The following is a 17,099-nucleotide window of genomic DNA, read 5'->3' as shown; positions in this document are numbered from 1 at the left end:
CCACCATCTTTCGTTTAAATTTATAAAGGAAAGAAAAAAGATTAAAAAAAATTTTGCCAAGCATTATTTTGGCCTGTATTCATTTCTTCATTTTCTCTTTTAAAGAAAAAACAAAAAATCAATTTATTGTGTTCTTCGATTTTCATTTTACATTGCAGGGTGCAATTATATATGAGAGTAATACGGTCACAAACACTTTTATATAAATGATATTGTATAAACTAATACAATATGTTATTGTTGATAGAATTAAAAATATAATAAGACCCACATAATTTATGTTTAAAAATATCCAATAAAAATTACTTTAAAAAAAAAAGAACAAGAAAATATCATTTGAAAAATAATATTATACGCGCCCTAAATTTCTAGTCAATTGATAATATAATGCGGAATTATTGGAATCAGAAAATGATTTAGAAAAACAAGAAACGGACGTAACTTGGGTACATATTGGAGTGTATTTAAAATTCTCAGCCCAAAGGCCCAAACAGATCGGGCCAGCAAGCCAGCTTGACTGAGACTGACTTGCTCGCACTCCCCCTGGTCGTGCATACACAGCCAGAGTCATTCACAGTTGCTCGTCAACTGCGTGGGAGAAGAAGAAGAAGAAGGAAAAATTAGCAAAATCAACAAAAGCAATGGAAGCTTTGTTAAGACCACGAATAATAATCTCTCTCACGATAATAGTAATACCCATTTTCTTATTTATCTCCGGAGCTTCCTCTCACCAGATCCGAATCAATAATGCCGAGCGTCGAGTAAGTTTGATTAATCATTTTTACTTTCCCAATTTTCATTTTCCGAAATAATAGATTTATAATTTTAGTCATTTTTCCGACTGGGTTCATGTTTGATTGTTGGATAGATGATAAAAATAAGTTATTTATTTTATTTAACTTTGTAATCTTATCGCAAAATCTTATTTTTGTCACTAATAAAAGTATTGTAGGATGAATTTTTTTTTTTTTTTCCAAATGGACAACGAAAATGGATAAGGTTGCATTAGGTTAATGCAATTTGCAGGTTAAGATAGCAATCTCATTTATTGAAAGTACATTAATCTAATAATCTAACCATCATCTATTTCATAATTTTGACTCATGTGATCGATCGTTCTGATTGTTGTTATTCTTGCTTTGATAAATTGGTGCAGATTGACTTGAGTACGCATATTGTTAAGGTGTTCTTGACTCTGAAGGTAATTCCTTTCAGTTGCTGGAAAGATACTGAAATGTTGGTGTTTAGCAATTTAGTTGATAAGACATGTTTATAGGCTCTTGTGGTTATAATATATAGATTGACGTGTATATCGGGTTTATGGTTCTTGTCCAGGTTGAGAATACTGGGAAAACTAGTGCTTCAGAAATCCTTCTTGCTTTCCCACCAACCCAAGTCGATCATCTAGCATTTCTCGAAGCTTTAGCAGCTACGGGAAAAAAGAAGAAGAAAACGTATGTGTCACTTGCTGTAAAACCAACACAGCTACCTGATGCACCAAATGAAACTAATTACTACACTATTGTGTTGGCTAATCCATTGAACACGGGTGAAACTGCAACACTAGAAATTCTTTATATACTTACTCATTCTCTAGAACCTTTCCCTGTGGAAATAAGCCAATCAGAATCTCAGTTAGTATATTATCGTGATAGTGCTTTAATACTGTCACCGTATCATATTAAGCAACAGACAACTTTTATTAAGATACCAAGTAATAAGGTGGAATCATTCACTAGAGTTGAACCCACCGACCGGGCAGGTAATGAACTGAAGTACGGACCATATGAGGATCGACCTCCATATTCGTATTCTCCACTTCTTGTTCATTTTGAGAATAATAACCCATTTTCTGTTGTTGAGGAGCTTGTTCGTGAAGTGGAAATATCTCACTGGGGCAACCTTCAGATTACAGAGCAGTACAAGTTGGCTCATGCTGGTGCTCGACACAAAGGCATTTTTTCAAGGTAGAGTTTGCTGCTGACTGCTGATCATCTATGATGCTTTTTGTTATTACCATTAAAATGTTTGAAAAGATTATATCCCTTCTTTCTAATTTGAATCTGTATCGTCTCTCTGTTTTAATGAGCTTGGTCCTCAATGTGTAATATGAATTAAGAGAATATCCTTGTGCTTAGTATGGTTACAGGAAGAAACAAGTTTGAACAAAATGTAATACATGATATGTATTATCCTAAAGCTTTGCAAATAAATGTAGTATCTTTCAGAACATTGATGCGATGACAAGTTTAAATAACACATAAAAGTTTCCTTGGAGAGTTGTTGAATCAGAATGCTGATAAAACGTGATAACATGGACACCAAACCACATGAAGAGATTTCTAGCAACATGCAACAATTTCGGAACGAATGTGCAAATTCTTCTATTAATATGATTTTATGCTCCCATGTTGTGAATTCACATTCTTTTAAATTAATGTTCTTCAGTTATAAACCAAAAGACCACTTGGTGTCATTCATCTTTAAATTTTATGGCACCGTAACTATAATTCTTTCTTTTTTAAAGTTCATTTTAATATTCATCTTGTGAAGTTTTCTTTTGGCAGGGTTGATTATCAATCCAAGCCGACTTTTAGTGGTGTATCCTCCTTCAAACACCTCTTGGCAAGGCTACCCCCTCGAGTTCACTCTGTGTACTACCGAGACGAAATAGGAAACATCTCAACATCGCATTTACGTGCAGATTCTTGGAAGATAGTAAGTACTGTTTGCCTTCTATGAAGGAGATTATTTTGTTTTAGAGAAGTTTGCTTGTATTGTTTCTGTTAGGTGTTAGGACTCCAGAGTTTATGCTATTTTTTGATGAGTTATATGCTCAAACTATTAAGTTTATTCGTGTGAAGATGGTAATCATAATCTTAATTGGTAACATACCTGACCATGAAAAGATTAGTAGTATTATGTGTCCTACCTAATTCTTCAGTGATGTATGCTCTCTAACTGGCAAATGGTGTCAGTCAATTTCGTGTAGCCTTTGTGCATCTGGTATGGTGCATTTTCTTTCAGCAGAACAATTTTTTTTCATAAAATCGAGAACTGCAGAAAGATTTTCTTAAGTTTCCTGAATGTGTATTTTTCATCCTTATAACCTTTGGCCTTATGTTAATCATGGACAAGGATCACTTGATAAAATTGTTTTGAAAGATATCTCAGTCTTTTTGCCGTCTAGATGCTAATTCTATCTCTCCATATGTTGACCGGATGCTGGCCTTTGCAGTCAGAACTTGAGATTGAACCACGCTATCCTTTATTTGGAGGTTGGAGAGCCACTTTTGTCATTGGATATGGGCTTCCATTGGAAGACTTCCTTTTTGAGTCATCTGATGGCAGGCGTTACCTCAACTTCACCTTTGGATGCCCTCTTGTTGAGACAGTTGTTGACAAGTTGACCATCAAAGTAAGTTTAATATTGTGGTCCTATTGTTAGTCTCCAATTGCTCTAAATCATTGCTTCCATCTTTTTGTCTAAAATGGAAAACACTGGAAGGCAAATTTGCTAATGTGGGAACTATTATATTTCAGGTTGTGTTGCCGGAAGGATCAAAAGGCCCTTCTGCTGTTGTTCCTTTTCCTGTAGAGCAACGTCTAGAAGTAATTATTCATGATACCAATTTTTTATGGATACTTTGATTTGTATATTATGTATCTGAGCTTTATTCTCATGTGTACTTCTGCAGACCAAGTATTCTTACCTTGATGTCGTAGGGAGGACTGTGGTGGTTCTAGAAAAGAAAAACGTAGTTCCTGTTCACAACATTCCTTTCCAGGTGACTTTTTCATCGGTTCTGCCATTGCATTTCCTTAGTATTGATTTTATTATTTTTGTTTCTGTCCTCCTTGGTACATTTTGTGTCAGTGGAATGATTTAAATATTCTCTTTTGGGGAAGCGTATCTTGCAGTGCATGCTGACAAGATTGAACCTGTTTTTTAGTTGAGTTAATGGGTTGTAAACAAGAATTATTAGAGGCTCCACGTACTTTATTATGTTTTAGGTTTCTGGTTTTTGCGTATCATTTTTTTCCCGTAATGTCATTGTGCATGTTTCCGCAATTTACAACATATTATAAGATCTCATGATTGTGGTTGTGGTTGAGAGTGCCAGCATCTGGTCCTTTGATACTTTTATTTTCTCATGTGTTTTGCCAAATTGGTGGTCACTAGCGATTCAACATGTGTTGTTTTCTTATTCATATAAGAGATTTGCAATTTTGTCATTTGTTTGAAGTAGTGAAGAGAAAGGATGTAATTTGATTGAGTTGACTATGAACTGTATTTGGTTGAACTGAATTTCCCTTTTGGTCTCGTCAAAGGAAATGGAAAAAAAAAAAGAAAAAAAAAAAGGAATTCCCTTTTGGTTATGCTTGTGGATTAGCACCACCGTACTTGTACCTACCGCTTTTATCTGCAAGTTAATGTCCTTATTCCTTGTAAACAATGAAGATACCCTATTTCTGTCTTTCCGATGGCTTTTTTTGTTCCAGGATTACTATTAACCCCCTATTTTTTTCTTCTTTTGGCAGGTGTATTATACATTCAAGCCTATCTTCATGCTTGCAGAGCCAATGATGTTGGCGTCTGCATTTTTCTTGTTTTTCATGGCTTGTGTAGCTTATCTACATGTTGATCTCTCCATACGCAAATGATGAACGTCATGGCTTATATCTGAAAGGCGTCCGTCCATATGCAATTAAGCTGTGATACATTTACAAATGAAATCTCTGTAGCACAAAATAGTTAGTGGCTCCAACCTTGTTAACAGACCGAGCAAATCAGAAGCTGGGATTTTTTGAACCATTCTGGGGGCTATTAAGTGTTTTAAAATTTTCTTTATGGAATTAGTGAGCATTTAAAAATTTTGTTGCTTATCCATTCTGCTCTTGTGGCCCCCTGCAGTACCGTTGCTTCCAGATTAGAAATATGCAGGGATTTGAAAGCATTTAGACAGTGAAAATGTAACCTGTTATAGAATCTCTCGAGTAGCAGGAAACTTCATGAAGAATTGGGACATGCACAAAGCAGACTTTTCAGCAATCGATGTGATGCCAGCCTAGGCATGGTAATAATGCATTAAAACAATCGATCATGACAGTTTTGATTTTGTTTCAAAGTCATGGTCAAAAATACAAGTTGACAACTATTATAATCCCAACCAACATAATTATTTACCCTGCTTAACAGGTGGACAAAATCATTATTTAAAAAAAAAAACAACTGCCATGTGTCATTAGTATATGCATTTCTTGATCCTTGATAAATTCCTAGGGCTGCTGTGTCCTTTATTAAGTTGAGGGTCGAATCTTAAATTTACTGTTTAGGAGAAAACCTGTTTTAAGTTTTTAACACATGCTGAATAGCAAATTATATTACAAGCTACTATATACACCCCCAGCAACTTACTCAAATTTAAAAACAATCAATCATTTCACATAAAGATGCAAGTATCTAATGAATTTTATATATATATATTCTGTTTGAGAGAGTGGTTTTACACTTTTGATGTATATTCTTTTTTTCATTGAATTTTTATAATTAATAAGAATCGAACAAAAATATATGTAAACACGACGAGTATTCTAAATTTTCACCTCCCACCTAAGAACCTAATTTATTTTTTTTTTATTTTAAGGTTGTGAGAATTAAGATCCTAAAGCAAGGGCATGGTTTTTAAAAAATTTTATGTACATTATTTGATTTGAAACACGAAAAAAAACCCCTCTTAAATTTCAAAAACATAAAAAAATCTAACATGTTAAAAGAATGCTTTATACCTTTAGCTTAATTATTAGCTCATATATTTGGACGGTTGTCTTTTTTCTCTTCCAATTCTTCATTCCTCTTTTATCTCTAAAAAATTAAACTATCTCAAAAAACTTATCACTGATTTGTTGCTCTAATTATTTAGGTGTGCACTCTTGATTAATTATCATTTTTTTAGAGAATTTTCTCATGCTATAATATTAATAACGAGATTATCCTTAAACGTTTTCAACAAATGAAAATACTTCGAGACAGTTGCAAATTTATTGAATCAAATATTTTAATGAATTTAAATTTTAATACTTGTTATTTATTAAAATTATATTGTTATTTGAACTTAGTCCTGGTTGGTTAAATTTCGGAGCCCCCTTAAAGCAGAAAAGAAACGAGATTCTGGTTGGAGTATTTGACATTTCGGTTGGACTATTTGACTTGGTAAAAATTTTAACAGCATAATTAAAAAGCCAAATAAGCAGAAGGTGGATTTTGGGTTTTGGCAGGCAAATGTTCGGAAGGATTAAGGAATCAAAAAAAAAAAAAGATTTTGAGACCATCCACTTGGATTTCCCCAATTTCTTACCCTTTTTTTTTTTCTTTTAAAGCTAAAAAAACAGTATCTCTCTTTTTTCGGTCCCTCGTGCCAGTTATTATCTCCCTATTCTTTACCCTTTTTAGTCATCTCCTTTTGGGAATTCTCTTATAATAATTTTTTTAAAAAAATATATATATATCACATAATTTTATTAATCATTGTTAATTATTTGTAATTAAAATTTAATCACTGATTACCCTTCTTATAACAGACTCCAGCGTATCTTCCAAGTTCCAACTATTTCTTTCTTCAATGAGGTGTCACAGAAAAAATAAAAATAATAAAATCAGAAGAAGACAAAATAAAAGGTGATTGCTTTACAGTTTTACCAAATTACCCCTCCCTTCGCCATCAAATTTATTAATAATATTTATTTAACTTAATCAATCAATTCCAAAGTAATTTCTTTAATGCTAAGGAGCAAATTATTCAAACACATGCATGCTTGATACAATTATGACTGTAACCACCACTGGATGCATATTAATGGTGGCTATCATATATGTAACTGGGGAGTCAAAAGATGATAGAAAAATAAATTAGAAATCATTATAATAGGAGTGCAATTTCCACAAATTGAAGATCACAACATGAGCATCCATAAATGCAAAATAAATAAATAAATAAAATCCAACTTAGAAATGTCATTGGAGAAAGGGATATTTTGCATTAAATTTTTCAACGAACAACCAAAAACTAATCATAATATGACCAGCAACAATGAGGGGTATTCTAGTAATTTCAACGTGCCACACTGTGTTTGCCATTGCAAATATAATGCATGCACCAAAGACAGTTATTTTATGAAAGGCGAGGGAAATAAATAGAAAACAAAACCCCAAAGAAAACAAAAAAAAAAAAAAAAAAACAAATAAAGCAAAGCAGCTCCCGGAAAATTCAAAAACAATCAAGAAAGACATTTTGACTCTCTGATTCCCTTAGGTGGGATCAGAGGATCGTAATACATTTGTACTTCATTTTAAACAACACAGAAACAATTCATAGAATGTGAGCTCATAGATGCATGTGTTGTTCACGTAGCCATCATCTTGGTTCTTGTTTTGTGTGTTGAAAGCTTGAAAAAAAAAAGAAAAAAAAAAAGCTGCTATGGAACCTTGTTGATGAAAACTCATTGAAAGAATAAAAAAAAGATTTGATTTTGTGGAATGGGTATTGCACGTAATGAGAGTAAAATTGAAGGGTGGCTATATGCCATTCTTGTTAATCGCATTGGGATGCAAATTTCTCGTAAAAGATACTTTATTCTTCTAGATAATTGTCTCAACGGATACAAAATGGTGCCCAGTTCTGAAAAAGAGGTATTTTTTATTTTTTTATTATTTTTTTTGTACATTTTCTTTTGTTCTGTTCTTGGTTTGTCTAATATGTTCATGTGGCTTACGTTTTGCAGAATTTTAATTATGTTTTTATGTTTTTTTTCATATTCTTATGTTTCATGTATGATTCTTTTGTGTTGTCAAATTCTAGGCTTGTGTTTTCTGAGCTTTGATTTTTATTAAATGGGATGTATGAAGATTGTATTTGTGTTTATGCATTTTGACATGTATTGTGGTTCTTCACTTTGTTTTTCTTCATTTTGTTTTGCTTTTGTGAAAATTTGCGAGCTGGTTGGCAGTTGACATATAATTCAGTTTCTTGTAATTGTTTGGTTCATAGTCCTGTAAGCCTAAGATTGTAGGTGTGTCCTACAGTCCTTGGGAGGAAGGGCTTCATTGTTTGCATCTTATATTAGTTTTGTCCAACGTATGTTAGTTATGCTTGTTGGAGGATGATATCAAAGAAAGAGATTCCCTAGTCATAACGATAAGTGTATTACAGCCATGAGCAAATGGAAAAATGTCTCAGATTTTAAACTTTACTACTTTTAGCCATCTAATTTTGTACTTCAGCTAGTATTGTAGAAGAAAATGATAATTTGTTGCTATATGGACTATGAAACACTTCTTTTATCAGGAACCAGTTAAAAGCGCTATGATACACTCCTGCATTCGGGTCACGGACAATGGAAGAGAGAGCATTAATAGAAAAGTATGTCGATCACATTCCATATATCTTACTTGGTAGTGATTACTCAAATGTTTTGTTTCTTCTCTTCTCATTTTATTTCCATATAATTGTTTACATTTTACAGGTGTTGTTTGTTTTCACCCTTTACAATAGTCTAGATCACAATGAAAAACTTAAGGTGTGGTGAATTTCAAGTCAAATTTTGTTTATTCATAAAATGTTATGATACACTGGTCCATGAGCTCTGATATTCTAATTTTATAGTTGGGAGCAAGAAGTCCAGAAGAGGCAGCAAAATGGATTCGCTCCTTGCAGGAGGCAGCTGTAAAGGTTCATTCGATACCCTTCACTTACAAACTTCTAGTACAATGGTTTTTCTGATGGTAGAAGCCTCACATTAAAGTATATTTTCAGGAGTGCCCATGCCCAACATATAATTTTGTGGCTGTATCCAAAAGGAGATGGCCATCTTTAAGGTATAGCAGCTGCCCCACAGAATCAAACTTAATAAAAAGTTATCTCTCGTATTCTTTCTGTTCTCATCTCATAAAAATACCAAGAATATTAGATGTGTTTAAATGCATGAGGAACAAGATTGTTATACACCTTTTAGTCATGCAATGGTGAGTGGAAAGATTTAGTGACAGCTACTTGCTATGTCCACTCACTGTCAAAATGTATTATTAATATGATGCCCTCAATGACTATTTCATCATTGTAAAACATGCTTGTTTCAGGATTCTGGAATTCTATATTTCATGCAACAAATTAGTCATCCAAAGCATTAGAATGCCCCAATTTGGACTTAATAAACATTTTTTTTTAAATTCAAGTCTTGACACTCTCCTGCATAATATGTTCAGCTTCTTGTTGGAACCTGCATACCTGAATCAGAACCTAGTAAGTGGTATCCTTCACTAGCATTTGTATGATTTTATAGATTACCCATCATTCCAGTAATCTATAACTGTTTTCCGGAATAATCAAAGGTAATACCTGATTTCTGATTGTGTGGTCTTTTTAATGCTGTTTGAGGAGCACTCACTAATCGGTTAAATCATTCTTTTCTTAGATGCAAACTAGTCATTTAATTTATACTTACTTTGACAGGGTTGTCTGTATATGTTTTCGAATTTATTGGACTTCTTTCACCTTTTCCCTGTTTAATTAATTCTGCTAGGTTGTATGTCTCCAAAAGGTCTGATTACAAATACTCTGGAGACTGGACACTTGGCTCATCCATCCGTTCAGAGGCAACGGCATCTGATGTCATTGCACCTTCACCATGGAAAATTTTTGGCTGTCAAAATGGTAAGAATTTTAAATTCTTTGGCGGCATTCCAAGTAGCTAAGTGCACATATGCTGAAAATTATGTTATACAGGTCTGCGGCTCTTCAAGGAAGCAAAAGATTGGGATTCCCGTGGGAGGGTAAGTTGTTTTTCTTGGCTCATCAATTATTTGTGCTATATTTTATTATCAATTCCTAATGAAAACAGCAAATGTTTCTTGTCTCAGCACTGGGATGATCATCCAGCAATAATGGCAGTTGGTGTTGTTGATGGAACTTCTGAGGCCATTTTTCAGACTCTTATGTCACTTGGTTCCTCAAGATCTGAGTAAGATTGACAGAATGTTGAGTTACTTCCTTAAACCGGAGTTTTAATAGTATGTGCAGCTAGGCAGAAGCCAAAAATCACATTTTTTGGTAGTAACAATATACAAATATTGTATAGTTTCTGTCTTCTCAATCATACTCCTAGTACAAGACTGATGAATATGAGAGATCAAATAGATTAATAGATAAGAAAATCTTGGAGTGCTTGAAGTAATTCATATCTAAATGTAAGATCTGCTCTTCCACCACTCAAGTGTTAGTTTGCAATTTTCAATCAAAAACAGGAGTAGTGTAAATGACTCCTAGGCATCAGTTTTAACTCGCAGCACATTGTTTTGTCTGATAATGAACTGTTCTCATGCCAGAGGATAACCTACCAAGTTTATTGCAGATGGGACTTCTGTTTCTACCGAGGCTGTGTGGTTGAGCACCTTGATGGTCATTCAGATGTTGTTCACAAGCTGTTATACAGTGATTGGCTACCTTGGTCAGTCTCAGAACCTCACTAAATTTCATCTACTTGTAGCATATGCTCTTATTAACTTATTGTTTTGCAGGGGGATGCAGCGGAGGGATTTACTGGTGCGTCGCTATTGGAGAAGAGAAGATGATGGCACATATGGTACTTAAATTTCAATACATCATGAAGCTTCGCAGCCATTATTAGCAATTTCTAACCTTCTTTATTGGGCTCTGTTACAGTGATTCTATATCATTCTGTGAATCACAAGAAGTGTCCAAAACAGAAAGGATATGTCCGTGCTTGCCTTAAAAGTAACGTATGCTATGAGTTTGGAAATTTATTTCGTTATTTCACTTCTTAATAGTGGTGGTTGATTCAAATTCACCTAATGATATATATGAGGAAATGTTTCTACTTCCCCATCTCTTTTACACTTATGTGCACTAAAGCATCTATAACATGCGATTCTTAATTATCTACATCACCTTGTTTTCTCCAAACTGCTCGAAATTTGGATGTGAAGCATATTCTTTTAGTTTGGCAACTTCGTGATAAGTGTTCGTATCTGGCGTAACAAACACTTTTCCACTTTAATTTACATATTCAGCATAGCTTTGCAGATGAAAAATGTTGTAATATATATGGATTTAGACTATTTTCTCCTGAATGTCTTATTTTAGTGGTATGATCAAATGTTATGATAAGGGCGGAGCTGCAAAAGGAAATTTGGAGGAACCAGTTTTATACGTTCGCATTTATGCCTGTTGAGTCCCAACCTAAGGTCGGGATGTTCTCTTCAAAACCAACCTGGTCAAAAAACATATTATGATTGAATACATAAAGATAATATTAATTAGAAATGTGTATAGAGACTACGTGGTTGGGTTGACCTATGTTTCTTAGCATAATGGTTCTGTGTTTTTGCTGTCCATGCACAAGTGCTATACAAATAATATTTTACGTAAAAGTTAACAGTTTAAATTTGTAACCTTCAGATGCCTTCCTGTAAGTTGGTCTAGAATATGACTTTATGAAAATATAGTTTTTTGGAAATAAAATTGATTTTAATATGCTGTTTTGATTTCTTGGAGCTTCTGGATTAAGTTTCTATATGCCATCAAAATAGGATTATACAAATAATTATTGTCAGCGTGTGAAAGCAAATGCTTTTGCTAAGCCTATCCAGCTTTTCTCTTCACCTTTTTTTTTTTGGTCCTATTTGTTATAGTATATCCTAAATTTAGATTCTACACATGCAGGTGGAGGATTTGTAATAACTCCTTCGAACCAGGGAAAACAATCAATTGTAAAACACATGCTTGCTGTTGATTGGAAGTACTGGAAATTATATCTGCGTCCATCATCTGCAAGATCCATAACCATTCGTATGCTTGAGAGAGTTGCAGGTATGCTTCTTATAAACTAAAAGTGTTATATCTTTTAACTTTATATTTAAAACTTGCATATCTTCTGAACATATTTGTTTATTGCAAACTACAGCCTTACGGGAGCTGTTTCAAGCCAAAGCAGGAAATACTTCCTCCGAATTTTTATCAAGAGGATCCACAAGGGAAATTAAAGCCGCTCAAGATAGTGAATTGCCCGAAGACATTCAACTGAAAAATGAAGAGGATACTGAGATTGAAATTCAAAAGATAGAAGAAATTAGAAAGACAGAGAAGGATGCTCCTTTCACAGAGGAAAAACCATCTTCTGGGCGTGCAAGTTTAATGGGCATTAATGATGCCTCTGATGAGTTCTTTGATGTTCCTGAAGCATATTCTGATCATATGGAAAATGATTGGTCTTTAGAAGTCAGTCCGGAACTTCAACCTCTGGTACTTAACCTGTCACTGCAATTGATCTCTACTTTCCAGAAGGAGCTACTTAAATTTAGAAAACTTGGTTTTTATATCTTGCCTTAAGCAAGAGCTCTCAACTCTTATCCTTCCGCAAAAAGTCGTTCTGGCTATATATATTTTTTCCCTTTCTCTCTTTTGGTTATATATGTTGAAGTACTACACATTTTTCAGAGTATGGCATGTTGGTTTCAGTACGTTTTGGTCATTGGTTTCTGCCTGCGATATATCGTCTGCTACAAGATGAACTCAATGACAGGATTGAATGAGAGATAACTCAAATTTACTGTCATTGTGCAACGCATGTTAGTATAGGTTTAGGTGAGAATTATATAGTAAAATTCGATGATGGTACGGGAATCTGTTGAAATTCAATTATAGGTAACTGGTTTTCCTCCCTACACTTGCTAAACTTGACAGACTGAGTCGGTTTTCATTTCCATTTCAAAGGGGATTATATGTGGTTCTTTAACAAAAGCATACCTGAAAATCTGGTTGTCAGATAATGTGATTTTGCACAGCTGTGTAGATGCTTGTGTTGGTCAATCCAGCATCTTATGTTCGATTTGATTTTATTTTAATTTTTGACCAAACAAGCATGAACATTTTATGCTTTTTCATCCTGTGCATTGTTATTGATTGGGAGAACCTAGGTGTTTCAAAAAATGTCAAGCAGTCCATCTTGTTTCATGCCAATATTTGATACCTTCTTCCATCTTAAATGCCATGAAAGACTGGAAAGAATGATTTCAATTCAACGGCATTTTTTCTGTCAATCACATGAATACCAGTTTGTTGTCCTTCTAATAAGTTTAAATGTCGTATGACAGAAAAATTCAAGTTCTTGTTCACTAACATTGTATTGAAATTTGATTTGTGCAGAGTGCACCTCAGTCCAAATTAGCATCAGCCGCTGGTTTCGTGAAAAAGTTGCATGATCTTGCTGGTGAGTCCTGTTATTTTATCCAAAGATCTTCTCAAGATGATTGGTGAATGGTTTGCATTATATTACTTTTAGACAATGCTGATTAATATACAACCTACAAATTATATATGTACTCAGTTCACAAAAAGGGTTGCACAGACTTGCAAGAGGTGCCTAATGAAGATGAGAAATCTTGGTCCTATGGAGCCACTCTTCAGACAGACTCAAGTTTTACTTCACCTTGCAGCTGGGCTGCAGCTGATCCTTCTACATTTTTGATACGTGGAGAAAATTATTTGAAAGACCACCGGAAGGTATTCTTTCAGTTTCATCTGTTTCTAAAGATAAAATTAGAATTTGATATTAAATAAGGACATCAAGTCTTGAATTTCCCTTATTGAGATTGGTTCACGTAGAAATTATTAATTCAGGCTTAAAGAACCAACCATGACTGTTATACTTGCACTGACATCAATGAGATCCTTTTTTGTAACATGAGTTACTTCATCCCCACTCTAAGCTGTAAAATAACATGAATAATTTCAGCAAGATCAATGTAAGAAATTTTGATGTACATTCCAGGAGCTGCATGCTTATAAATATTGTTGTCCTCTAAATTATTTTTTTAACCATTTCATCTTTGTTCTGCACCATCTTTTTCCTCAGATCAAAGCAGATGGCACATTGATGCAAATGATTGGTGCAGATTGGTTAAGATCTAACAAGCGAGAAGATAATCTTGCTGCCCGTCCTTGTAGTCTAGTTCAGGTTTGATCTATTACATCACAGTTCTCATAACAGTAATTGTTCACTGTTAATAATCATCTCTTTGAACACCCTCATTTTATTGATTTTGTTCATTCAGAAATATGCAGCAGGAGGTGGACCGGAATTTTTCTTTGTGGTTAACATACAAGTGAGTTGGTTTCAATTTATTTGTCTTCATTTTTCCTGTTATCAAGATTCAGATTGTTAACAGCAGACTATCAAAAATCAGTTTCCAGGTACTACCAAATATACATTGGCACTTTATTACGTGATTAAAACTCCTCTGGAAGACAATCCCTTGCTGCACAAATTTGTTAATGGAGATGACGCCTTTAGAAACTCAAGATTCAAGCTCATACCATACATTTCTAAGGTTGGTTTTTTATTGAATTTAGAAGTGAAAGAAGCAAAAATAAACCACAATAAGATGAGTTCAAGTATCACACAATACTCAAGGTTCATACACATTTTACATTTCTTGTGTTTTGCTTTCTAAGGGGTCATGGATAGTCAAGCAGAGTGTTGGGAAGACGGCTTGCTTGCTGGGGCGAGCACTCGAAGTCAATTACTATCGTGGGAGGAACTATTTGGAGGTTGGTTAACAACATTATGTGATAATGAGAGTCAGATTAATGAATGCTAGCTAGTTTATGGCTTCTACCACTTAACTAGAATCTTATGTTTTTAATCATGTTGTGGTATATTTAACCATTGAACTACTTGTAAACTTCAGATTCAAATTGACGTTGGCTCCTCGACAGTAGCAACAGGGGTAGCTAGTCTTGTACTAGGGTACCTGAACAACTTGGTCATAGAAATGGCATTTTTGATACAGGTAAAGTCACTTGTTTCGTTTTAGCATACTCAAATTTTCCATGCATATTGAAAAATTCATATCAATAGATTCTATCGATGAGATATGAAGACGTTCAGCTCTCATCAAGTTGCAGCTAAAAGCTATCTTGTATATATAATCATAGAAACTTCATTGGCAGGGTGAAACTGAGGAAGAGCTCCCCGAATTCCTTCTGGGAACATGTCGGCTAAATCATCTGGATGTTTCCAAATCGGTGGTGGTAAAAAAATGATTATTTCCCAAAAATTTTCATATTAATCTGTGTGTGTTGAGTCCATTGCAGGAATAAATTTGCTTATCTCTAGTCTATTTGCTTTCCCATTTGATTAAAATGACAACGGCACTATAGCAGCATTAGTGTGATCAAGAATCAAGATTCTTTTGGGAGGGAGATTAGCTTGTACAGCTCTTTTCCTGATCTGTGGCTCGTGCTTCAAATTATATTTTTGTGGAAAGCAAAAGTTGTAAAAGCTTATGACACGAATGGTTTATTAAACTTGCTGTTTTACCATGACACTTATACTTAGGCATTACATTTACATAAGCAAAAATTGCTGATTAATTTAAAAAGAACGAGAAAAAAGAAAAAAAAAATGGCACAGTTCTATATTGCTTGCGTATATGGTTCATTATGGGCCTGCACTAAAAGCCCATATCTACTGTAATCTGGGTGAAAGATGAAGGCCCGATAGTTTTTTCGTTCTTTTCTTTTTTCCGAGAATAAAGCCTAAGATGTTTTCTTTTAATTTCTTGTCTCTTCAATCCAACTTTTAAAGAACTTTTGTCCTTATTAATATGAAAACAAGAAATGAAAAAAATGTCGTTATGCACCAACTACGATTTCACAAGTCACCCTTTCAGCAATAATAATTAATTAATTAATTAACATGTTAGTAACAAAAAAAAAAGAGTGATAATAACATTTCATTTTAATTTATTTTTTCTTCCGAAAGCAAAAGGAGATAGTTCCTCAAATTGGGTATAAAATTTAGTAAACATTAATGTGCAAAGAAATAGCCAAAATTGTAATAGAGCCATAAATTTGTTCGAAACTTATGACTCACTCTAGCTCAGTAGCTCATTTCATTTGATAGATGCAATGCTTCAAGCCATTTAAATTTGTCTAGAAGACAAGCGTGGGATGCCACTCTTCGTGAATCCGAATGATTCAAAACAAGGAATATTACCCAAATTACCCTTACAAAATGCATTCGAAACCATGAAACCCATGGGCAAAATCATCTTTTAACACCATCAAAATATCAATTCGTTGGCATCGTTGTCCCCACGTTGTCGGGTGATTGAGGCACTCACGTGTCACATGGCCTCATTTCGTCATTTTCAATTTTTTTTTTCAAAATTATTATTATTATTATTATTTGAAATGTTTTGTTTTCAAACAAGTTCATTATTTTAATCACGTAAAAATGCTACGCTTTCTATCTAAAATCTCACATGTAAGCATCGCTTTCATTGTCTCTGTTCCCGGCGCCTGTAACGGGTGGTCGCCAATTCGCCATTACGTTATCATCAATATTTTATTTTCCTTGTCCCCATCGCTATATCATTGGCTAATTAAACTTTTTTTAAGAGCCACGTGGCACCATCACATGCGGCTTCTGTACTCTTCTTTCCAATCCAGCGCACATGTTACGTGACAGCATGTCTTGAGAAGCAAAAGAAATTGCCCCTAATATGAATTGGAATCTCTTGTAGATTTTTATAATAAATTGTGATCGCGTATGGAACCATCCCATTGTACTCTTATGGCAAAATTAGTATAATGTATTTTACATTTTATTCTCACTGTCATGTTTAATTTATCTTAAATTTAATTGAAAATGTGAATTGAGCCCAGTTGAAGTATATGATTTATATTCTAACGAGAGTAATTTGAATATTTAATCTGTATTTTAATTGATGTGGTATTATAGATGAGAGTTTTTAAAATTAATTAATGACATACGCAGGACAATAACTGAGTAGTAATACATGTGATACAAATTCAATGTTCTAATTGAATAAATATAACATTATTATTCCCATAGATGACGAAAATAAAAACTTCAAAAATTATATTTTAATAGGTAAAACGGTCTTTTAATAGACTAAAAAGGGTGTAAAAAATTAAAATATAAATAGACAAATTTTGATAAGAATTTAATGTGGTAAACAAGTGAAAAATTCCATTGACACCTCATTTATCTTCTTG

General features: G+C 33.9%; 2 protein-coding genes across 2 annotated transcripts; both read left to right on the top strand.

Annotated features, from left to right (window-relative positions):
* Positions 1–544: 544 nt before the first annotated feature.
* On the top strand, positions 545–4,891 carry LOC102625752 (dolichyl-diphosphooligosaccharide--protein glycosyltransferase subunit 1B). The gene is made up of 8 exons (XM_006485638.4): positions 545–761; positions 1,157–1,201; positions 1,336–1,967; positions 2,568–2,718; positions 3,239–3,418; positions 3,544–3,612; positions 3,699–3,788; positions 4,543–4,891. Exons 1-8 carry the CDS (start codon positions 642–644, stop codon positions 4,663–4,665), a joined length of 1,410 nt encoding a protein of 469 aa, XP_006485701.1. The 5' UTR covers positions 545–641; the 3' UTR covers positions 4,666–4,891.
* Positions 4,892–7,175: 2,284 nt separating this feature from the next.
* Positions 7,176–15,633, top strand: LOC102625473 (protein ENHANCED DISEASE RESISTANCE 2). The gene is made up of 21 exons (XM_006485637.3): positions 7,176–7,690; positions 8,346–8,420; positions 8,524–8,577; positions 8,664–8,729; positions 8,814–8,875; positions 9,580–9,710; positions 9,783–9,829; positions 9,917–10,017; positions 10,408–10,503; positions 10,574–10,638; positions 10,719–10,790; positions 11,739–11,885; positions 11,980–12,317; positions 13,221–13,284; positions 13,402–13,577; positions 13,930–14,031; positions 14,129–14,179; positions 14,261–14,404; positions 14,529–14,624; positions 14,765–14,866; positions 15,027–15,633. Exons 1-21 carry the CDS (start codon positions 7,538–7,540, stop codon positions 15,117–15,119), a joined length of 2,235 nt encoding a protein of 744 aa, XP_006485700.1. The 5' UTR covers positions 7,176–7,537; the 3' UTR covers positions 15,120–15,633.
* The last annotated feature ends 1,466 nt before the right edge of the window (positions 15,634–17,099 follow it).

This window comes from Citrus sinensis, chromosome 4, assembly GCF_022201045.2.
Source record: "Citrus sinensis cultivar Valencia sweet orange chromosome 4, DVS_A1.0, whole genome shotgun sequence".
Lineage (NCBI taxonomy): Eukaryota > Viridiplantae > Streptophyta > Magnoliopsida > Sapindales > Rutaceae > Citrus > Citrus sinensis.
This window is presented reverse-complemented; position numbering and strand designations above follow the sequence as displayed.